Source organism: Lasiodiplodia theobromae (genome assembly GCF_012971845.1).
Source record: "Lasiodiplodia theobromae strain AM2As chromosome Unknown scaffold_8, whole genome shotgun sequence".
Classification (NCBI taxonomy): Eukaryota; Fungi; Ascomycota; class Dothideomycetes; order Botryosphaeriales; family Botryosphaeriaceae; genus Lasiodiplodia; species Lasiodiplodia theobromae.
In genome coordinates this window covers 1108607-1131935 of record NW_023336574.1, presented here as the reverse complement: position 1 = coordinate 1131935, position 23329 = coordinate 1108607, and the positions used below count along the sequence as shown (strand labels likewise).

At 55.8% G+C, this 23329-nt stretch overlaps 4 protein-coding genes across 4 annotated transcripts; 1 reads left to right on the top strand and 3 right to left on the bottom strand.

Annotated features, from left to right (window-relative positions):
* Positions 1–5125: 5125 nt before the first annotated feature.
* On the top strand, positions 5126–6476 carry LTHEOB_3347 (Hyaluronan/mRNA-binding protein; the record flags this gene model as incomplete). Its single annotated transcript, XM_035512260.1, has 6 exons — positions 5126–5149; positions 5252–5270; positions 5335–5508; positions 5616–5708; positions 5757–5826; positions 5885–6476. The coding sequence occupies 6 exons, from the start codon at positions 5126–5128 to the stop codon at positions 6474–6476; spliced, it is 972 nt and encodes a 323-aa protein (XP_035363240.1).
* Positions 6477–8365: 1889 nt separating this feature from the next.
* Positions 8366–14344, bottom strand: LTHEOB_3346 (Snf2 family helicase; the record flags this gene model as incomplete). The annotated part of the gene is made up of 3 exons (XM_035512259.1): positions 8366–14114; positions 14193–14210; positions 14334–14344. The coding sequence occupies 3 exons, from the start codon at positions 14342–14344 to the stop codon at positions 8366–8368; spliced, it is 5778 nt and encodes a 1925-aa protein (XP_035363239.1).
* A 928-nt stretch (positions 14345–15272) lies between these two features.
* On the bottom strand, positions 15273–17675 carry LTHEOB_3345 (AMP-binding domain protein; the record flags this gene model as incomplete). Its single annotated transcript, XM_035512258.1, has 6 exons — positions 15273–15589; positions 15660–16034; positions 16261–16289; positions 16415–16826; positions 17098–17293; positions 17484–17675. The coding sequence occupies 6 exons, from the start codon at positions 17673–17675 to the stop codon at positions 15273–15275; spliced, it is 1521 nt and encodes a 506-aa protein (XP_035363238.1).
* Positions 17676–18342: 667 nt separating this feature from the next.
* On the bottom strand, positions 18343–19172 carry LTHEOB_3344 (60s ribosomal protein l16; the record flags this gene model as incomplete). The annotated part of the gene is made up of 4 exons (XM_035512257.1): positions 18343–18481; positions 18543–18801; positions 18858–18911; positions 19016–19172. The coding sequence occupies 4 exons, from the start codon at positions 19170–19172 to the stop codon at positions 18343–18345; spliced, it is 609 nt and encodes a 202-aa protein (XP_035363237.1).
* Between the last annotated feature and the right edge of the window lie 4157 nt (positions 19173–23329).

The window sequence follows — 23329 nt, the reverse complement described above, 5'->3', positions numbered from 1 at the left end:
AACACTTGCGGACCACCCCGCATTGGGTAGGCTCTGATGGTAAAGGCTTGCGGTTTGTCAGTTCAAGCAGGCTCGGTTCTGTGAGTTCGCGGATATCGGAAAGAGGACGCGTTAGAGTCGACCACGGCGGTACACCTGCTGTTGACCATGCAGGTGCCTGGTTCATTTGTGGGGTATGGTTCCTCGGGACAGGCGCCTCCGGAGTTTGCACCGATCGATTACGCGCGTGAAATGCGCTCTTTGGGAGTGCTGAGTGTGAGAGCTGAGGGCGAATGACTGAACGTGGAGGGCCCTTTTCGGGAGGTGGTTGAACTGATTCTGAAGCCCTCAGCATCTCTCATCGGCAGCCCGGCCAACTTAGACGAAGTACCATGAAGCCTTTGTGTGGGCGGGCCAGGCTTGGTGATGTCGACGCCCGGAACGACTGGATGCGATCTCAACTGCCGGTCTTGTTAGACGTGAAGAGGGGCGGATCTGGAGAGCTGGTTACTGGGTGCATGAAGGAACCCGCGACGCGCCTAAGTGGTATACTGCATAGTTCTGACCCGCAAACTTGTGTCAATCGGTGAGGTGAATGTTGCGAATCGGAATGTCAATCCACAGGGCTGGGTAGATCGATCGGACGGGAGATCTGACTGGATGTTCGCACCTGCCGTTAGGTACCGATGGCCGCAACAGCAGCTACGACAATGACGAAGCCTGAACGAAGAGAGCCAAACACGTTCCTTCCACGATCGAAGAATAAGCTTGCCAAGAATGCTTGATTGCTGTTCACTCGCATACGAGCGGTCAGTGCGGCTGAATTACTGGGTGGTGTCCAGATAGGCGCGGCTCGATAACTGGCATTATTGGGAACTTTCGTGGACCTGGAGACATTGCCTTCGTTCTTTCGTAACAGAAAAAATACAGTGGAAACATGGGCTGCCGTATTTGCCGACGTGATATAGACTTAAGTTGTGATTATCATTGAACCGCAACCACACCAGAATCTACGTCGAGGTCCCAGACACTTGACTCCTGTACTTTTTCATGCATCGCTTACTAGCGAGCCGTGTGCTCTGCCCATTTTGTGCGTTGATATCCTGGAAGGTAGGATTCGCATAATGGCCCTTCAAGTGTTACCATACCCCTATAAGGCCAATGACACGGATTCCGATCGCTCCCCAACCAACGGTGTAATTCCATGGATGAATCTTCGAATTCCATTGGTCGTTTTACTCCGAAATCTGAGTGGCGACAGGCCACATGATGAACATATCGCTGACATTTCCAAAAGCCCTCGGATTGGATGAGTGAATCTCGATAGGTCCGCGGGCGCCTCTGCTTGGTGGATAAGGCCACGGCTCCTACACGAACACAGGCGCCACACATTTTGCGGCAGAAGCGTTTAACGTTTTGAAACGAGTTATTGCATGGGAAACGGCAGCGTGCCGAGACATGGCTCACAATGCTATGATGATCGAGGGTCTATAACAACGTTAGTAGATACGGAACGACGATACCCTACTCCGTACAATGCTGATGGCGGCTGAAGTTCGACAAGCGGCCTGAAGGTGCTGGTTCCGGTGCGAGTGAATAGTAAACATTACGAACTGCGGCTCAGACGCGCATCTCCCGGGAGGCACAGTCAGACTCTCCGTTCGAGGCCCCGTCTGGCGGTATCGGAGACCGGATCCCGCATACTGGTGGAATTGCGAGCGGCATCATAGCACCCTTCTCAACCATCACGCGCACCCAATACCGGCTTCCGAAGTGTTAGGGGGAACAGTGGTGCGGCAAGACTCACGATGCAGCGGAAGGATGGAGAGGCACGCGCGCCGCAATTGGCATGGCGCACAGGTACATCACGCCAGGCTATGCCCGCTCCGTCACCACAGACCGGCGATGATGAAGGGCCTCGGGCTGGGCGGGGTACAGCCGAGAGCAGGTGACCTAACATACGAACTCGAGCCACCGACAGGCTGATGCAAAACGTGCGCATAGAGGCCAGGCCAGAGGTCAGGGATGAGCAGCAGGCGTTCGCTGGCGTCACGGGCGGCCAACACAGACCCGCCTGGCTCGCCCGAGCCATCGCCAGAGGTCAGCCGCCGCGGAGAGTGTGGGGTGCAGTCGCCTCTCTGCAACGCGCGGTCGCAGCAGCAGTCGTCAGCAGCAGGCAGGCGCTGCGGCGCGAGGGACGCGAGCTCCTGGGAGGGAGAGGGCTCTTCTTGAGCGGGTGCTCAGCCGCATCGACGTGCTCCACAGCGAGCTCCGAGGAGAAAGCGGACGTGCACGTGGACGCTTGGCCGCTCTCAGCAAAGGAATCCCGGCGGGCGCAGACGCCAGGCGGCGGGCGCGACGCTGAGTGGTGAGCATGGCAGACTGCACGCGGGCTCGGGTCGTGTGCAGCAGCAGCAGCTCTCGAATCGCAGGCAGGCTGGAGGCTGAGGAAACGGGCGCGGTGCGTGGCAGCTTGAGCGGGCAGGGGCCGCGGTGCGGTGCGGGCGGGCGGACGATGGCGCTGATTGGGCCGCGAGGGAGGCCTGGCAGACGAGGGGCAGGCCACAGCGACAGACTGCTGGTCGTCGCAGCGGCGGCGGGCGGGCTTTGAGGTCGGCGGCGCGCTCGGAGAGGCAGCGCGCGGACCGACGCAAGAGGGCGGGCGGCGGCGCTCTGGTGAAAAAGTCTGCGGACGGGCTCCGACGTCGCATCTTGGCCTCAAAGACTTTGAAATTCCCCCGGCCTGCTCCCCTCTGGTCCGCTCTGTTTCCATTACCCAACGTCTTACCTCACGCCAACTTTGCCCGCCCATCCACCGTCAACGCGAGGTTATCTTTCTATTATCAACATTATCAAACGCCCCGACAAACAGACTCACGTCAAGCGCCCCGGATCGCCCGAACCGGCGCAGAAGCGCGCGTGCCCCCCCGACTTCGCGTCTGTCCCGCCGCCTGACTGGCCCAGGGCGCAGATGGGCGATAACAACACCGCCAAAGATACGCCTGCCGCAGTAGGCAAGTCGGAGGAGCCGTCGAGGGATGGCTCGGCCAGCTCTATCGCGACCACCCCCGAGCCCGAGGCGGAGTCATATAGCGCCCAGGAGCAGCCCCAGCAGCAGCAGAAGCGCAAGGGTGGGCGTAAACCTGTGAGCTCTCCACCACTCGCTGCACATACTTCGCACCCCGCGCTATGTCTCGCCCACCGGTGCTAACTAAGCGTCGCAAGATCTATGCCACTTCTGAGGAACGCAAGCAGCGCAATCGCCAGGCCCAGGCTGCCTTCCGCGAGCGCCGCACCGAGTATATCAAGCAATTGGAGAGCACCATCAAGCACCATGAGGAGACGCTGCAGACGCTGCAGCAGAACCACCGCAGTGCTGCAGACGAGTGCTTGATGCTTAGGTACAAGAACTCGCTGCTGGAGCGGATCCTGCTGGAGAAAGGTACGCCCACCTGGGTGCTTCCACAGCTACACCGAGTCTGATACCCCGCAGGCATTGATGTCCAGGCCGAGCTCCGTGCAAAGACGGGCAGTCCGCACCTGGGTCCAACCCGCGTGCCGCCCCCAGGATCCGCCGTGCAACCGCCAATGCAACGGGCCATTATGAACCGGCACCAGCAGGCGCGTCGCTCCTTTGCAGGTTTCCCCCAGAAGGTTGAGGGTGCGCAGGGCTCGCCGCTCGCCCAACCTGACGGGTCGGTGCCAAACCATTCGCCCCATTCACAGCCTACTCCAGCTTCTCACATGTCTTCTCCGTCGACTTCTGCCACGAAGTCGCCCAATTTCATTCCTACCATTTCGCCCAATATGGGTCCTGTGTCTCAATCGCAGCAGCAGCAGCAGCCACCTCAACAGCAGCAATTACGTCCACAGCCAGCTAGGTCACAGTACAACCCGCTTCCGCACCAGCGCCCCTCGTCTCTCAACACGCAATTCTCGGTGGGCAGCGGCCTGCCGAGCGCGTCGTCGGTCAACAGCGCAACAGGGAACGGTATCTCGGGGAACGGCCCGTCCGCCTTTTACCCGTCACCGTTCCAAAGCCACATGGACCAGCTCGGCAAGTTGTCCCGCTCCCTGATACGTGCCTGTAGGCATAGAGCTCTGTTCGTCCTAGATTGACCTCCGTGCATACAGAACAGGAATACGATGCGCAAGCCGACATGATCGACGACCGAGACGCCAGCGAACACTCCGCCTCCACCGCACCGTACCCGCAGCAATTCCCACCGAACATGCAGCAGCCACAGACCACGCCGCAGCTCCCGCCCCAGGGGTCCGGGCAGATGGCACCACAGCAATTCCACGGGCAGCAGGATCAGTACACATCGCCACAGGCGCTGCAGCCGGCCGACGGCCAGCACAGCGGCTATGCCATGTCGGGCAACATAAATCACGGCTTCGACCCATACGATCCGATTCTCGACGCCGACCCATTCGGACTCTCGGCCAGCATGCACTTCCCGACGCAGTTCTCGTACCAGACGGGATGAATGTACAGATGACGCTCTTCACTATTTGACGAGTTATGTTTTGGACATAAAAGTACACCTTGTAATGTAGCGGGCGTTTTTTGCGGGCCAGGGTCTGGGAACACGAAAATTGGGCACACGGAGGCGTCCTGAGACGGGCCAGAGGGCAACTGTACAGTCAGTTGATCGGGGACAGTCAGACGAGCAGTTGTACACGGCGCAAGCGCGCACGAGGGATCGTCCTGATGCGCCGGCTCGCCCCGATGTACATACGTAGCTATTCCAAAGACAGGCCGCCAGTGCGCTGCGTCATGCGGCTGACGGTGGAGCAAGGAATCCATTGCTGTCCCAATTCGTGCTGTGCATGCCGTTGAAAAAGTGCGTGTTTCGTCGAGAATGGGGGAGGTGGTGCTGCGAAGGCTGGTCTGGCGTCTTGTTCCGCGCTCGCTTAGGCTTGGCCCGACCACAATGAGATAATTTCGTCAACGTCCAACCACGGCCCGGCTCGACGACACCACCCATCGTCCTCGACCGCGCACACACGTCCTCGCAGTCGCGACATCAGACGGAGAGTCCAGATCCTTTGCTCCCGGGGTCCGACTCTCGCACTTTTCTCCAGATCCCGACCAGAGTGCGTTCCTAGAAGGACAAGCGCGAAAGGCGCTTTCTTCGTCGCCATGTCTGGCAGCATTGCATCCAAGGTCAGTACAGCCATCGCGGCCGCGCCCGCAGCTTGCACCGCGAAATCCGCAGCTCTTGCGCCCATCAATGCCTGAATTTTGCTAACTGGCGCCCGCACGCAGAACCTCTACGAGCTCCTGGGTAACTCTCACCTGCTGCAACCCCGCAACCGCGTCCGCAAATTTCATCTCACAACTCTCGCTAGGCAACGACCCGGAGCTTGACCCCGAGAGGAAACAGCCCGAGCCGCCCACCAAGGCCATTGACAAGCCCGCTGCCCGCACCGGCAAGCGCAACGCTGGCGGCGACGCCCCGGTCAAGGACGCTCGCACCACCGCTCCCCGCGGCGGCCGCCCGCAGTTCTCGGGAAGCGAAGGAGGTAAGAATGCGAAAAAAAAGATGACCCGCGAAGCTCCCGTCTCGATTGCATTGTGCCGGCAGCCCTTCGCAATTGACATGATCCGCGGCTGACGCCGTACCCCGCAGCTTTCCGCGACCGCAACGCTGGCAGCGCCAACAACCGCGGCAAGCCGACTGACGATGGCCTCCGCCAGGACCGCCACCCCAACCGTCTGAGGGGTGAGTTGCGCGCATGACGCTTATTGTCTCAGGTCTAACTGAACGCAGGCGAGCAGCGTGGTGGCCGTGGTGGCAAGGGTCCCCGCCGTGACGACCGTCACAGCCGTACTGGCGTCTCGTAAGAAAAATCAACCACCCAACTGCACCCGATGACCTGAATTCTGACCCGCTTGCAGCGATCACCCCAAGCAGGTCCAGCAGGGCTGGGGTGGTGAGGACGGCCCCAAGGAACTTGCCGACGAGCAGGCCGGTGAGGCCATTGCCAAGCAGGAGGAGGATGCCGCTGCCGGTGAGGCCGCCGAGGACGCCGTCGAGAACGGCGCTGAGGAGGAGAAGGTCAAGAGCTACGATGACTACCTTGCTGAGATCATGGAGAAGAAGGCTGCTCTCGGCGCCAACATCGAGGTCCGCAAGCCCAACGAGGGCGCCTCCAAGAAGTTCCCTGAAGGCAAGGCCATCGAGCACGCCGAGGAAGAGGTCTTCTTCATCGGTGATGGTGGCAAGAAGGGCCGTGAAAGGAGCAAGAAGGAGAAGAACCAGCTCGACCTCGGTGACATCTACGGCCGTGGTGAGGAGCGCGGCGGTTTCCGTGGCGGCCGTGGCGGCCCCCGTGGTGGCCGGGGTGGTCCCCGCGAGGGTGGCTTCCGCGGTGAGGGTCGCGGCCGTGGTGGCCGTGGCGGCCGCGGTGGTGAGCGTGGCGGTGCCGTCCGTGGTGGTGCTCGCGTCAACCTCAACGACACCAGCGCTTTCCCCAGCTTGGGCGCATAAACGAGCCGACCATCGAACACTCGGCGTATCCTGATCCCAACATGATCGGATCGGACTGAAACTGGATTCACTACTCTATGCTAAGCTATCTTCGGGCTGCTGGCATCATATCAAGCTTTTTCCCAATATTGCAACTATGATGGACATCGAGGGCTCGTCTTTACTTACTGGGAGGAGCTGCGAGGTGTATTCAATCAAAAAATGGACAGACAGGCAATGTACGAGACCTTTTGCAAAGTTGTGCGTCATCCGTTTCTGGGTCTTCATGTGATTTTTTCCTATGGTGCATTCCGGCTTGCTCTTTGATTTTCCAATTATTCCCACTGCGCTGAGAGGGAGTAGGGTGACTAGCTCTTGAGGGAAGCTTTTCCATGTCTCTGGTGGTCCAGCAGCCTTGGCTCTAAGTTGTTCAAGGTAATTTCTCAAGTGATCGCTACTCAACGAAACCCCGAACCCCCATGCACCTGTGGTGATGGAGAATGGCATTGCGCTGCCGAGTGACCCATGGAAATGCATGGCACGGAAGTCTTCCGTATTTGCTTAGGTATGTCTACTTGGGGCACTGCTTGACACCTTTCCTATTGCTACCAAGTTCATACGATGACGCCATTGTATCAGACGAATCGTGTGACGTTCAGACAAACTTTCCTCACCTAAAAATCTTGACCCCCTTTCCTCTTGCATGACGCCCGCTTCCGTATTGCTTTGTGGCGGCAAAAGAATAAAAAAAAGCGCAGAACGAAATGTTGATGGCTATTGTGTATTGTCCTGTTGTATCGTTTAAAAAAAATCCTCGACTCTTGGTCATGACTTGACAGGACAGAGTGAGACCCAATCCTCCCCGGCCCCTTCTTTTCTCTCCGGCTCTGCTCACAAGGTTGAATGTGTTATGAACCCTTGTCAAAAGCAGCAGGATTTAGTCTATCTTCAAGACATGACTATCATTGTCGAACGAGTGTTTATGAGTATAACAATGCTTGTTGCGAAAACGCGAGCAAAACACCTCACACCTGTCAGTGTGTAAGAGACGAGAATTAGGAGTTTGGACATTTATATATCGCGCAAATGGCAGCTCCTTCCCGGCTGTCTTTAACGAGCACGTAGAATCATTCAGGTGGCTAGCCGCCGTAAGTGCTATCCCATGTTATTCATCTTCTGCAGCTCAATACCGTTGGATCTGCTGCTATGTCCCAAGGAACACTGTCATGCGTTGTTAAGTTGTCTCAGGACCAGTCCCTGAAACATTCCAAGTCCACCTAAGATATTATTCTAGACACAGTACACCGGTACATCACCAGTAAAAGGCACACCACAGAGAATTTTTGAACGAGGGGTTTTATTGTTCTTTCTTATACACTACAGCGTGAATACTCGGACCATAGTGGCGTCGCGGCATGGAATCCTCCCATCGTGACCAGCTACTATCAATGCCAAAACCCATGCTTGTTCAAATTGCCGCCGACACGCCCCATTCGGTATTGCCCGTTTCCCGTTTCCCCATTTCCTTCATGCTACTAGCTGTGCGTAGGACGGATGCTCGCTTCTTGTCCTCGAACCACTGATCCCAGCCCTCCGATTGTCCCATCAATGCCGCCCGAAAAGAAAAGAATCTGCAAGCTCCTTTTCCCCACCCACACGCCCTTCCTGCTCAAACCAAACAACTTGAGAGGAGAGGTATAAGAGGTCATTGTCGTTTCCATATTCGCCCAAGATTCCCGAGTCACTGTAAGAAGAGAAGCGAAAGGTTTCTGACATAGAAAGAATGCCCAAAAAAAGAAGTCTAACCACGAAAGGAAAAAAAGGCCCTATCGTATCATGACAATAAGTGCTAGTCAACACTTGACTACTCATACAGCATCCGAAAAAACTTTGTTTCAAGCCAAAACGCATCAACCCTTCATCGTCGCCAGGAAATTGTCCAAATCGAATTCTTCCTGGTACTGGCGTTCGTCCCAAAGCTCGCCGAGTTCGTCCAAGAAGCCCTTCTTTCCCTTCTCTCTGACCTCGCCGGTCGCGTCGACGGCATCGTCTTCGTTAATGGTGTCATTGTTCGCGCCGCCTGGATTGGACATGTCCGCGCCATCTGTCGATAGGTTGAAGAGGTCAAGGATTTGATCTGTTTCCATGGTGCCCAACCCGGCGTTTTGTTGATTCACGACCGTACTAGCAACGTCGATCTTGAAGCGCTGGAGGCTAAGAATCTTCTCTTCAAGCGTGCCGCGGGTGACAATACGGTAGACATTGACAACCTTCTTCTGGCCGATGCGATGGGCGCGATCCATGGCTTGCATGTCCTTTTGCGGGTTCCAGTCGTGTTCCACAAAGATGACAGTATCAGCACCAGTTAGGTTGAGGCCCAGACCACCAACGCTGGTGGTGAGCAGCAGAACGTCGTAGCTGGGATCGGAGTTAAACTTGTTGACGATCTCCTGGCGACGGCTGGCTTCGACACCACCATCGAGGCGCATGAATTGTACGGAAGGCAACATTTTCTTGAGCACAGTGTCCTGAACCATGTCCAGCATTTCCTTCATCTGACAGAAGATGAGAGCGCGATGCGGGGAAACGGCTTCCGCGGCATTTGGAATGTCGCCATGGCCTGCGCCTTCCGACGGTGTGGTTCCGATACCGCAATCCAGGAGAAGATCGCGAAGGGCATTGAGCTTGGGTGCATGGGCGGGATCGGAAAGGTTGCTGCCGCTCTTGGAAAGGTAGTTCTGGATATCCTGGTACTGTTTGTGCTCCGGCTTCATGACTAGCGCTGGGGAATTGCATAGCTTGCGCATGTACTGCAAGGCCTGGAAGATATGCTGCTTGCTTTCCTTGTCGCTGCTCGTGGCTTTTTCGGCAATAGTCCTGCCCTCCTTCTTCGTGAAATCTTCGAAAAGCTTCCGCTGCAAGTCAGACAAGTCGCAGTAGTAATTCTGCAGGATCTTGGGTGGAAGATCATCCAGAACCTCCTCCTTCAGACGGCGCAACAGGAAGGGAAGGACCTGCTTGTGCAGGGCTTCGATCGCCAAAGCGCCGGCCTCCTGCTCCTTTGACGATGACTTGGAGAAGCGCGAAGCGGCGATGGGCTTGGCGAACCGATCTTGGAAGACCTTCTCCGTACCAAGGAAACCAGGCATAAGGAAGTCAAACAAAGACCAAAGCTCCAAGACATTGTTCTGAATAGGCGTGCCGGTGAGGATGAGACGGTGGTTGGAAACGAGGCGCTTGACGGCCAAGGTGGTCTTTGTCTTGCTATTCTTGATGAGGTGACCTTCGTCAAGAACGCAGTAGTTCCAGTTAAGAGGAGCCAGCACTTCGATATCATTACGGCAAATATCGTACGAAGTGATGACAATGTCGGCGTCAGCAAGCTGACTACGGACCTTGGCACGCTCTGCAGGCGGGCCCACGTAGGCGACGGGACTCAAGAACGGAGCGTAAGTACGAATTTCCTGCTGCCAATGACCAGAGAGAGTAGGCGGGCAAACAATCAAGGATGGTAGACGACGGACATCAGGCGATTCTGTCTTCTTGTACTCCTCGGCACGGTTGTGGTGGTCGCTTGCAACGATGCAGATAGTCTGCAAGGTCTTTCCAAGACCCATGTCGTCGCAAAGAATGCCGTGCAGATGGTAGCGATTAAGGAAAGCAAGCCAGTTGACACCGTCTTGCTGATAAGAGCGGAGCTCTGCCTTGATCGCAACTGGGATCTCGAATGGCTCGACCTTCTTCGCATCAAGCATTTGAGCGATGAATTTCCGTTCACGATCTCTGCCCTTCAGGAGCTCTTCCGAGAGACCTGGTGGATCGGGTATACCGGCTTCAAGAGGCACAAGCTTCACAAGGGTGGCGAATGTCGTGGTTGCAATCAGACGGACGTCGTTGTCAGAATCACTCATACGGCCCAGGACAGGGACGATGAGGAAAATGACATACGGTAAGATTCCATCTTCCATGACGTGAATGAGATGGTAAATGCACTCGATGGCTCCTTGTCGGCAATGAACGTCGACCGGATTGCTGATTGATGGCATGACCTTCTCGACAAGCATGGTGATGCCTTGAACCGTCATGACGCTGCATATTGTTGCAAAGCACTTTGCAGCGGCGTACCGGAGGACCGAAAGCTTTGATTGCAATGCCTTTGCAATAAGCGGAAGCAGATCGAGGACGAAGGCGTGCAAATCGGTGTGGAACTTGCCAACCAGCGCGCGTAATGTGGAGAGACCGTCGACGACTTCTTGGCCGAGTACGTTGTCGGGGTCCGTGATGTCGCTTGGTAGCTCATCCTTCGTGAATGCCTGCTTGATGGGTTCTTCGATGAGGGTGCGAAGGATCGGGATTCTCTCGAACAATTGACTGCCGAAGTTGACAACCATCTGCTCCAAGGCCTCCTTTGCACCGCGTCTGGTGATGCGAGCCGCCTTAGCCTCCCTTTCGAACTTAGCTGCATCCGGATGGTCTCTGATATCTTCTTCCTTCTTGAGAGAGAGGATGCCAACTTCTACATCAGCATTAACGTGGAACTCGGGAGTCTCGGCAGTCTCCATGCAGCAGAACTTGACGAGGTTTCCGACGACCTTCTCAACAATGACACGCTTGCCACTGGAAGCAACGTGGTCGACGAGGACTGCAACAGCGGCAGCGGATCTCTTCTGAAGTTCTTGGTTTTCTTCGTTCTTGACGCTATCCATCATACCCTTGATGGTCAGCGCAGGCTTCTTCGGAATCTCCTGGAATGCAACAATTGCGGCAGCTGAAGCAGCCTTGATGCGAATGTCTCTCTCCTGCTTCACGGCTTTGGCTTCGTCGATAGCAGATTGGACGTCTTGTTGGGCAGCAACCAAAGGTTGAGTTGCGGCAACGCGACTCGCGGGCGTCAATGACTTCTTGAGCCTCTCAAAGTCGGGACCCACGATCTTCTCGCCGTCCGCAATAGAGAACGCATATTGACTGGCTTCTGGCTCACCCTGCACGATAACGGCCAATTGAGGCAGCTTTGCAGGAGCAACGTGGCCGAGATCGCGGAAAGTGTTGAGGAGGGACTGACACTGCGCCCGCACTATTGTCAAATAGCTCGTAAGATCGCCGTAACAACCGGGTCGCTCGTCTTCGACCATCGAGCGAAGAGCCTTGGCAAGATCCTGGGACAGGTCATCCTTCTCAGCTCCAGAGGCCTTCGCAAACTCCTCGCTGATCATGCATGCAGTAAGCTGCGAAGTGGAGAAGGCTGAGTGTAGTTGGGGTATCAGCCTGGGGCCGAACACCCCTTGCCGTGATGATCTGGGCCACAACGCCATGGCTTTACCCAGTGCCTGAGCTGCGAAAATCTTAGAGCGAATGAGCGTGTCCGCACCAACGAGATCCACATCGCCCTCCATCATCGGCGCGTCAATGTTGTGCGCCGAAGGCGGAGGTGTGTCTTTCTCCTTGTGCTTTTCCACCCTGCGGCGTTTCTTTGGCTGACCCTCAGAAGGCGTTGCTGACACGGGAGATATTCTTCTTGTCGCATGGCCGTTAGGGGCGTAGGATTGACCAGAGGGCCTGATGAAGAGAGTGGGGTCCATGGGGATAGGGTGACGAGAAACGCCGATGGGGTGGACAGTCAGAGCGACCAAAGGATCAATGTGCGGTTGGAACTCATTGGCAAATGCATCTGGACCTGTAGTAGCGAGGACCTCGAGATGCTTATTCCAAACCTGCAGGGAAAGTTTTAGAACTTGTTCATTGCGTTCGACGAGTAAGTTCTGGTAAATTAGTCGAAGAGCTTTTCCATTGATCCAGCCCTTAGTACCCTCTCCCTCAATGTCAAGGAAAGTGAGAAGAGCGCGTAGGACAGCGGAGCGCACACTGGTGATGGTGTGGCGGAGGAAGGGGAAGAGGCGAGGGACTAGATGGGTAAATGATTGTTCGGGATCCTTGGCTGCGTTGAGTTTCATGGCGTCTAGGACTTCGGTAAAGCTACACAGCTTGGCGAGAAGGTCCATGACTGAACCTGTACTGGCGCTAAGGTCATCGCTGAGGTTCGACAAACAATCCCAGACGATGCCGATAAGTTGGTTCAGGGCAGCGGGCCTGAGGTTGACGAATTCCTTGGCGACTGGTATCAGCGTTGCTGCACTGACGGCACGGACGTCGTCGTCGAAATCGCCGAGGCCCCGCATGACGGCGCTGAGAACACCATCCATGAGAGAGGGGTCCGTCAGGAGCAGATCGTTCCGTACGGCAACCAAATACCTCATGCCGATCATGCCACCGTGGCAAGCTTGCCAGACGCGCTTCTCATTGAATTCGTCTTGCATCACCAAGCGGTAGAGGACCGTGTACACGGCCCGGACAAGGTCGGAGGAAAGGTATTGTAGTACCGCACCGAGCGTCTGACCTGCAGTCTCTCGGATGGGTGCAACGACATTATCTGACACATAGTCGCCGAACCGGTCCAGCATGAAGACACAGCAGATCCGACATGACATGTCATCCAGCCATCTCTGGTTCTGGAGGTCGTTTTGCCTCCGGCTCTTTCCGTGCTGCCTTCCAGCGCCTGCTCCATGTACTCGGACAACTTCTCGAAGACCCATTGCTGCGCCGTGCCTGATCTCCCAGTTGGGGTCGAAGAGGTCCACGGTCAGGATCTCGCACAGCCTATCGTAGGGCCACTCCAAACCTTGCTGCTCCTCTTCGGTCTGAATCGTCGACTTCTCGGGCGCGGCGGCTCCCTTGAATTCGGACACGACTTTGGTGTCGTCATCGTCGCCGTGGCGTTCTAGCGAGAAGTAGTCGTTGACCTTGCTCTCGGTCGCCTCCTCCTCGGTCTTAACCTCAGTCTTGACGGGGTGGGGCTCAGCGGGGGTTTGCGGGTAGTCTTGGCTTGGCCTACGTGTTGCAAGATCAATGACGCGGACCTTGTTAGCTTGACCCTTGAGATGCATTTTATTCTTGCGCTTCAATGCGTTGAGCTGTCTCTTGCTGAGTGCATGGCCATTCTCGTCGACTGGAGTCTGGGGTGCGTGGTCGCCGCTTGGGGACACGGCGGTGTTGTGGCTGGGCGAGGACATGCTGTTTTGGCGTGCTACGCTCGTGTCGAGTTTGTGCATGCCAGGCGTGGGTGGCGGCATGCTTGATCTTGAGTTTGCGGGCGCAGCGATATCCTCATGGGTGACGATATCTTCATCCATATAGTCACCGCCAATACCGAGACGTGCTTTTAGGCTTTTCTTTTGGTAGGCAAGACGTTCTGCGGGATCCATAGCAGCCAACTTGAAATCATACTCACGGCCGGCGCTGCCGAGAAGGTGCTTTCCGTTCTTGAGGATCATCGGAATGTCCAGGGTCTCGAGCTGCAACTGGTCGTCGGACAACGGAGGGAGCTCCACCTCCTCTTCTTTCTTGACGGAGCCATTCGAGTGGCCGTTCGTCTCTGACTTAATGGGCTCATCTTCAGCGTTAGGATCAAACTTTTCGGCGTTCTCGACGATGCCGCCGATAGCCTTCGCAGCAGCAGTGCGCGTGTCCCATGACTTGGAACGCAAGTAAGGGATAACTCTGGTGAGGAGGTTAAACAGCTCCTCGGGGTGCTGCTTCTGGATGTCGGCGAGCTGCTGGGCAGCGGTGTTCCGGATGAGCTGAGTGCTCCCCGTTTCCAGAAGACTGTCGTGTCACACGGTCAGCAGGCGGTCTCAAGGGCGATCACGCGCATCAGGGCGCAGAAGGCGAGGGAGCACATACGTGACTAAGCGATCCAACCTGTACCGTTACCAGTCAGCGCGACAGTTCTTTCAGGGGCCCCGGGGCGCCAAGAGGCCCGTCCAGCGATCCGTGGGGGGCCGGAAATGACGATCGTCATGTGATTGGCTGCAGGGCACTCACCGGGACGCCATAGTTTACGCCTCCTGCCAGCTCCAACACACTCGGACTGATTAGCTAAGAGCGCGAAGTCGTGTCCACCGCAGCGGCCGCAAGACGGCGATGGAAAAGATTTGTTGGTGCGCTACGCGGGTCGGTGGCTGGTGCAGGACCATCACACATGCATTTCGCGCATCGGCGGGGGGCGCGGGTCGGGGGCGGGGGCCGGCTCGGGGCTGGGTTGTGTGCTGCGGCGGAAAAACCGGGCGGCGTCTGATGTTGGTGCGGTGGTGACATTCGCTCTGGCGGGCGCGCGGTCGTAATAAGTATTTGCGCGCTCGTGAGAAACGGCCCTTGTCGCGTAGGTTCCGCTAGGCCGTTCCAGGTCTAGCGGCACTCGCTCCCGCCGCTAAGCCCAGGACGTGCTCAAGATCAGCACTCTGCCATCGGCTTTGACTCCAACAACTCCATGTGAGTGGCCGCCGCTGCGCGCGTCTGGTTGCGCTCTCTGTCTAAAGAATGCTGCCTCCGCCGCGCCCTCTGCCGTCGCCGCTGCCTGTGCTGCCATGTGCGCGAGAAGGCGGCCACGCGCGCTGACGCTGCCACGCCGCGCCTGGGGCCTTTCTGGGGGCAGGCGCGACCCTGGCCGCGACCACGCCCGGACTGCGGCCCTGCCGGGATGCACGCTCAATTTACGGATGCGCAGGAGATCACTGCATCGCCGCACACATCGTCGTCTCAGCTCGCCGGCCCCTTCCCCGGCCTGCGATGCCATCGCGGTATCTACTTGTCTTTCTCCTGCCTTTCTCTCGTCTTTTCACGGTGCGCAGGCAACAGTTGGTTAAGGACAGCTGTCATCAGCCTCAGCCTTGTCTAGTCTGGCCGGGAGCCTATCTAGTCTCTACCCCGGAACGCCCTGCGCATCCACTCAGCCGCGTTGCATCAAAGCTTCGCCATCGCCTGTTACCTCGCCGCCGATCTGTCCGCTCCTTTCGCCCACTCCCGCAGCACGTTCTTCTTAACCTTCCCCGTCGACGTCTTCGGAAGCTCTCCCACCACCTCCACCTCCCGTGGCACCATGAATTTGCTGATCGCACTGTGGTTCTTGGCCCACGCGATGACGTCTTCGCCGTTCAGTGCCTTGCCCTGCTTGACGGTAATGAACGCCTTTGGCCTTTCGCCCCAGTGAGAGTCTGGGACAGCAACGACACCAGCTTCCAAGACATCCGGATGAGTCACAAGCATGCTCTCCAACGCTACAGAGGATATGTTCTCGCCACCTTATCGCGTCGCCGTCAGCAAAAATTTGATCGCGGCGCCAAGCATATTAGGCAAATGCCGAAAACTCACCGCTGATGATGATGTCTTTCGCCCTGTCCAAAATTTGGAGCGCGCCGTCAGGATGCCATACCGCCAGGTCGCCCGAGTGCAGCACGCCGCCAGCGAACAACTTGCTGGTGGCTTCGGGGTCTTTGTAGTAACCCTTGGAGCAGATATTCCCAGCGAAAACGATTTCTCCGATTTCAGTCCCGTTCTTCTCCACGTCGACAATCTGCCCCTCTGGAAGTTCCGTCTTAATCACGCGGATGGGAAGGCTCGTTACGAAAGCATGACCCTGCCGCGCCATCCTTGCATACTTTTCCTTCAGAGGTAACTCCTCCCATTCAGGCATGTGATATCCCTTCGTGATAGGCCCGTACGTCTCAGTCATTCCATAGACATGCACTGGATGGAGGTTCAAGTTCGTCATGGTCTCGAAAAGGTGTGCGGACGGGGGACTTGCAGCCACGGTCACTCTGACTGGTTGGGGAAGACACTCTGCCTCTTCCGCGGCGCACAACAGCGTATTAACCGTTGGTGCGGCATTAAAATGTGTGATCTTTTCCTCTTTGAGCAGCCGCCAGATCTGGGGGTAGTCAACCTTTCGGAGACAGTAATGAGTCCCGCGCACCGCTGTCACGGCCCAAGGAAACGTCCAGCCTATTGCATGTCAGTCAGGCATTAGTCTCGCGAGTCCATTGGGTGCAGACGCTAGCCTCAATCGAGCTTCGCCAGGGAGATTTGACCTACCACAAGCGTGAAACATAGGTAGTGTCCACAAGTACCTGCATCTGCCGTTATGGAAGTTCAACCCGCTCTCCACCACGTTGCCAATTGCGGCCAGATACGCACCCCGATGCGTGTACTCAACGCCCTTGGGCCGCGCCGTCGTCCCGCTAGTATACGCCAAAGCAATGACGTCGTCCTCGTGAGCTGCCTGCGCCTCTAAGCCAGACCAGCCCTTGTCGCCCTGCTGCTTATCGTATTGCAGACCCTCAAGCACAGCTTCATCGAAAGGCCCACTTAACTCGCCCTCAGTGGCATCCGTGTCCGTGTCGACGAGAATCGGGACCGAGGGTCTGCAAGAGCGGTAGCCATCGAGCAATGATACGAATTCGGCGTCGACGATGATAATTTCCGCGTCCGAGTGCTGGAAGATGTAAGATATGTCCTCCGGTTTGAGACGGTAGTTGACGGCTGTGATCAGGCCGATTCAAGTTAGCCAATTTTGGTTTCGATGCGTTTGGTGGAGCTCGAGAAGCATGACTTGGAAGCCTAGCCGCAGCTCCCAAGATTGGATGGCGCTGCAACGAATTTGCGGTGAGCTAACAGGGCAGATGAACCATTGGTCTTGTCGCAGATGCACAGCGGAAGCCCAGCCACCTTCGATTCTCCGTGAGTGCTCACACTCCAGCCCCATCTTTCCCACCCAGCGCATGTATTACGGCTCGTCTCAAATTCCACGTACCAATGTTCACTGCACCCGCCGCTGCGATGCCGAAGAAACTTTCTAGGAAAGCCGGGGTGTTGGGCGCGAGTATACCGACACGCTTGTAGGCATGCTTTTTCAGGAAATAAGCCAGTCCGCGGGCGCGATCTGCTGCCTCTTCGTACGTACGCCGCAAGGTGCGGCCGTTAGCCGTGACGTGATAGATCGCTTCGGCCTACAATTCCAAGACGATTGCATTAGCTGCTAAGTTGACACCGAAAGGCACGAATTGAGAAGTCCTTGTGCGGAGAGTACGCCAACGTGTAAGCTGACGGTGTTCAAGTGTCGCTGCGAATAGCTGCGGGGTGCCGAGAAGCTTCATAGCAGAGCATTTGGAAGAAGTGGAAAGGAGGAGGCAGCAGTACATTTGGTTCTATGGCTGCCGCACGCGGCAAGAAGCTGGTGGGCGAGAGCGTGTGGAAGTTGTAGCGGTGGTTGTACTCCTGCACGTTGCTAGTTTCATGGTTGGAGCTGGTGTTGCCCTTAGCCGAGGGAGTAGTAGATGAGGGGAAGAGCTGCGCAGCGAGGTTCTGCAGTCGCAGCAACGCGCCGGACATGTTCGAGGCGGGATGGAGGGAATAATCACAGCAAGAAGTCGCAAATGGTAAGACGAGTTCAAGGAAAGAGGGTAGTTTTGTGGTTGCAGAGACACGGAAGTCAGGGCCGGCGCGGGGGATACTACCGACAGCCGGCCGGTGCGGAACTGTGGCAGATGCATAAGGTTCGACGTAACCGCGCAAGCGCGAGAATGGGTCCAACGACGACACATGTGGAGGAATGTGGGGAAGCGAATGAGAGCTGTCGATCGCACTTGGCGAGTCAGCTCCGCGTACCCGAGGCTTTGAGCGGAACTGGTGGCCGGTTCCCCAAATGCCAAAGCCACAAGGTTGCACTGTTCCTGAGGCTAAAAGTGACGTTAGTCGGCCTGATATTGTGCTTGTTCCAAGACGGGGCTTTTGCAGTTTTCCATTTCTTGAAATTTACTACAAGCCATAAGCGGGGAAGCAGCAAAATAGGTATTTTTGAGAAGCCTTTTTGGATTGTTCGAGCATATCCATCCCATGCCTCCCAATCTCGGTCGTTGAATTTTTCGTGTGCCGGCAAGTCGAATCCGAGAACGGAGGAGATTCACGACCGTCTCCACATTCCCATGCATACGCGCCGAACCGTGCCCACTACCCTTGCACTTGATGAAGCCATGCCACCGGTGACCATAACCCGAATCTAGTAACCGAACTCGGCAAGCTGAGTCTTGACCTTCTCGTCGACCTTCGCGGTCTTCTGGGCCTCCGCAAGCTGTCTCCTGAGAGCCTTCTTGCGCTCGTAGTAGGCAGCGCCCTTGACCTTCCTCCTCTCCTCGAGCCTGTATCACCCCAGTCAGCTCCGGACCGCCACAACAATCCAGACCTCGCAAGTATACGTACCTGGAGACGACATCCTGGTACTTCCAGCCGAACTCGTGACCCAGACGACCGACGGTGCAGTACTTGCGGCCAGGCTTCAACCTGAGGACGCGGAGGGCCTGGGGAACGACGACGCGCTTCATGTGGTCGTAGGGCTGGGGAATACCCTCGAAGGTCTTAAGACGCTCCATGGCGGCGGCGCCACGGGCGGTCTTGTGGGGAATCATGCCGCGGACGGTGCGCCAGAACATCTTGGAGGGAGCGCGGAAGTGGAAGGGACCTGGGCGAGGGCATCAGTAGGCGAGCGGAGGGCGCGCGTGGAGATGGGCTACTAACCACCACGGGTGGGGTTGTAACGGGTCTGCTTGCGCAGGAAGGCCTGGTACTTCACTGTTGTCTATCCGTCAGCCGTGCTCCACCGTCGAATTGCGGCCGGACCGCCCCGAATCGCGCGTTCGCGAGCATCCGTGGACGGTCGCCAGTGCTGGACGTACACTTCGCGCGGAAGAACTCTCCGGAGATGTTGAGGGCCTCGCAGCGGACGACCACGATCTTCTGGCCGTTGAGCAGCTGCTTGGCCACGGTGCTGGCCAGGCGGCCAAGCAGGTGACCCTTGCCGTCGATGACAATCACGGGCTCGAAGGTCGACATCCTGCTCGATTTGCTGTCGGGTGGGTGGTGGTTAGTGGGATGTCGCTGTCGTTGGTCGTCTCGGTGCGCAAGGTCGGATTTTCGAGTGGTGTTCACAATCGGCCGTGCAAGCGAGTGCGGCACGGATTAACCAAATAATCCGCCCGACGCCAGCCGCACCGACACGCGAAAAGGAGCTGCGATCCTCGATCGAAGCTGCAATCTGGATGCCACGTCGAACATTCCGCTTTTCCTCTCCGCGCGGCGTTGCTGTGTGCGACCGGCCCATGGAGCCGTGGTGTTGCTGTCATGCGAGCTTCAAGGGTCCTGCGCCTCACCGCCCGCCTGCCACTCCTCTTGACTCCCACCAGCTCTGCTTGTGATGCGCACATCCACGCTCCGCCGGCCCGTCCCCAATCTATTACCCGGCCCGGCTCACTTCTTATTTTAGCATTAACCCGTGGTCTCTCGAGGCTCCACACCATGCGTAACAAACCCTCGTACCTAGCAAGCACGCCCGAGTCAGCGTGCATCACTTTGGCTCCATTAAGCCTGTCTCGTTCCACCTGATCCTGACTCTCTCACGACTTAAAGATGCTGCAGTAATTTCAAAATGGCAGACGGTGCTCTCCTATCCATTCAACATAATCTCCCAACTTCGTGCCGCTGTTAGCTAGGACGCAGCACACATCAAATATTTGCTTTAATTCAACAAGCGTTGGGGTTTGCAGCGATTGCTTTCACAATACTTATGTCTCACCCTGCTGAGTCGACAACTATACCAGACAAAGGTAGCTAGTGTATCCATTGCCTTTCCACTTCATTGGGTCCCCAGCATATGCTGCATCATCTCCAGGATTGAATGTCGTTGACGGACAGAATACCTGACGGCGATAAACCCACCCATATTGACGCTGACTGAAGGAAATGTACATCTTGTCCTCATAAGTTGCATTGGCAATGGTCTAACAGTTCGTTTTTAGCGGTTCTCACTCAAACTTAGGCACAATGTCACCTGTACCATCATGCGCTTCCACTTATGTACTTAGTTAATCGCCCCAATCTATCCTATACAGTTTGCTCCCGGGTCCAGGAAAAAAGTTTGGGATTTGATGAAGTGAGGAAAAGCAAAAAGGCCCATCCTACGCCGTTTCGATCAAGCCCAGGGGCATCCCGGCGCCCATCTTTGTCTTCTCAACAAGGGATGTCGCTGAAAACCTTCTTCCCAGCTTGCAGCTGACCGAATCAGGAAGTAAATCCCAATTAGGGAATGCATGATGACCACAAGTGACCTCCGCAGTACCCTTGGACACAGATTGTCGAAACCATAATGGATTGGCATTTGAGGGGCACGCGAATAGTGTAGACTACGCACACAGAGGTGGGACTAAGCCCAAATAGGCCTTCTATTCTGATTAAATACTACGTGCGGCTCTTCGTACTTCAACACAGATCGATCCGACCACTCGTGTATTTTGTTTGAAGGAATTCTGCACTTATCATATTCAGAGTTCCTCTGATGCCTACATCCGGGCCATAATCCGATTGCTGGTGAAGGTATAGCAACGGCGGCTGTTTCTCTTTAAACGTAAGAAATCTCCAGGTACGGGAGCGCCGTCGGAAACCTCTGACTCTCTATAGGGTGCTCCCACTGATTGACGATTGACCTCTCGGCCTTTTTACCACGACCATCCAAAAATAGGTGCAAAGATCGTATGGTGATTGTATTCTCGCTATCTGCCGGTATTTTATCTCCTCCGCGACGCAGATCCACTCCCACCTCCTTATACGCTATTAGAGCCATCTATTTGCCGGGAAATCAACACCATTGGTAGTTAGATGTCAGCGAGGGATGATAGATGGCAAATTCCCTAATAAGGAATGCTAAGCCAAGCGGAGGTGGTAGTGGAGGTGAGTGTGGATCTGCGTCGCGGAGATAGACCTAACTATTATTTGCTTAGTACCTTCTGGAAGTTTGCCTACCTGTAATCTTCTTAATTTTCCACTAAAATGTGTTCTCTTTCATTGTACCTTGGTGCGCTTCCCCATGGAGAACGAATCGTATTAAAACAACACTTCCAAAGTAAGTCAACCACACCAGGTATCTCACGCAAAAATTTCGTATTTGTATGACCAAGGACTGGCCGCTACTCATTGCGCCCCTGCCATAGTGTCACTCGACGTTGGCCAAATTACATTACTATATCCTGCACTCCCGTCTCAAGTCATTTGATCTCATGTTGCACGGAACTAATAGGACGAGCGTCCACCTTCGAGTCCGTGTTGCTGGAGGGAGGTATATACCACCTCTAGACCCCCTGGCGGTGGCCGGTGTTGGCTGGGAGCAGATATGCTGCAACACCTCGTTGCTTACAATACTCACAGCTCCCGCGGCTTTCCCGGAACCCGAGAGACATGAATCTAAGTCAAGCCGTGCTCCAGCCGACTTGGACAATGGACCGCCCGATGTTCTTAGGATTTGGTAGCATCCTTATAGAAAAGTATGAGGATCCGACCACGACAGACGCTCCCTGCAAGTTTTCTTTCTTTTTTTTCTTTTCCCCTAGCTCCATCTCTACTCTTTTTTCTTCTCTTTCCTTTTATTTTCATAGTGTTAAATGCCCCATAGCTAAATAATTGTGTGCAGTAACGAAATTCCTACTGATTACTACGAACTGGTTGGAGCTATTGGACTCATAGCTCTCTTGGAGAGGAAAAAAAAGATTTTCAGATGATGACACGAACCGAAACCGTTGACACAACTAGTAGACCCAGTAACAACGCAATACTTATATCGTCTGCATTGTATGATGTGGGTATATCATCTCCTAGAATTCACAGTTTGAACGACCGGTCTATATCCTACCCTGCAACAGCTTTCGTAAGCCTTGCATCTACATGCATTATCTACCTGTCCAATTCATCGTAGCCTTGTCTGCCTTCAGCATGAATTGTGTTCGAAGCGCACTCAGAAGACTGCAACTGGATGTGGGTGAATTCCTTGGAACTTGCAAGAGTCAAAATGGCGAAGTGTAGGAGAAAATGCGGGACGTTTTAGCTCATCAAAGCTTTGTTCGAGCAGCATCTCGTTGAAAATGAAAGCATTATCCTGAGCAGTTCAGCACCAAGTCCAAGAAGTTTCATCTTCGGTCTTGGCCACGGACGTCACCAATTATACGGCATCTACCATGACGGTCACGTAGTATCTACATTTAATCAAGGCTAATACTATTAGCAAAACGGAACGGTGGCATATCTGATATCAAACAACAATGCTCGCTCTGAATGGCATGGTTTGCCTAATCTCCTGATAAGTGACCAAGACACCATGCATTAAGCCAGCAGGAGACGGCACTTCTGTCCAACACAAATGCCAATGCATGGCGCCAACCCCTCCACCTCCGCTCCCTCCGCGGCCGCGGAAGCCAAGTCCGCACTCGCTAGCCTGAGCAGCCACGTACCAGACGTGGAACGACACCAAACCCCAGCCACAAAAAAGATGCCCGTGACGGTCAAGGCGTCGCAAATAATACTCCGCTCGATAGTGCCCGGATTGGTTCTTGGTGAAACGGCGCGGCACCGCCAGCGGAGTCCAAGACAAGGACCAAGCCCGCCGAGTTCCGCCGCGCTGAACAGTATGTCGAGCCACGCGGCCTTGTCGCCGTCGTCTTCCTCACGCCTCGTGGCGAGCGGAAGACTCCAAGACTGCGCGCCCAGCGTCCGGTGAAGCGGGATGTCGTGAGTCAGACGGCCGTGGGGAAGATATGGGCGGTCCCAAGACGCGGTTTTCGTCTGGGGGGGCGCCAACCATGCACCCACTCAGCGGCGGAGTGGTGCCCTAAAAGCCTGGGCGCTGGTGCAGCGGAACGCAAACCAAGAGACTGGGCACAGACGGCGGAAAAGAAGGGCATCAGGCCGCGCGCACAAAGGAAGGACAAGGCAGCCCTGTCACCGCCATTGCTTTTTTCCAAGAAGGAACTGCAGGTTACGCCACAGCTCTCTTCCCCCTCCCCCAAGGCCCCAACTGAGAGAAACAAGAGTTCACTCCGAAACTAGTTTCCGTGCCCGTCTCTAAACCCGCTCCCTTACGTTCCCGTCGTCCTGCCCCCCGTCGTTTTTCGTACTCGTTTTCACAGCTCGACTTTCTTCGATGTTCCAGCCAAGAGAAATCGCAAGAG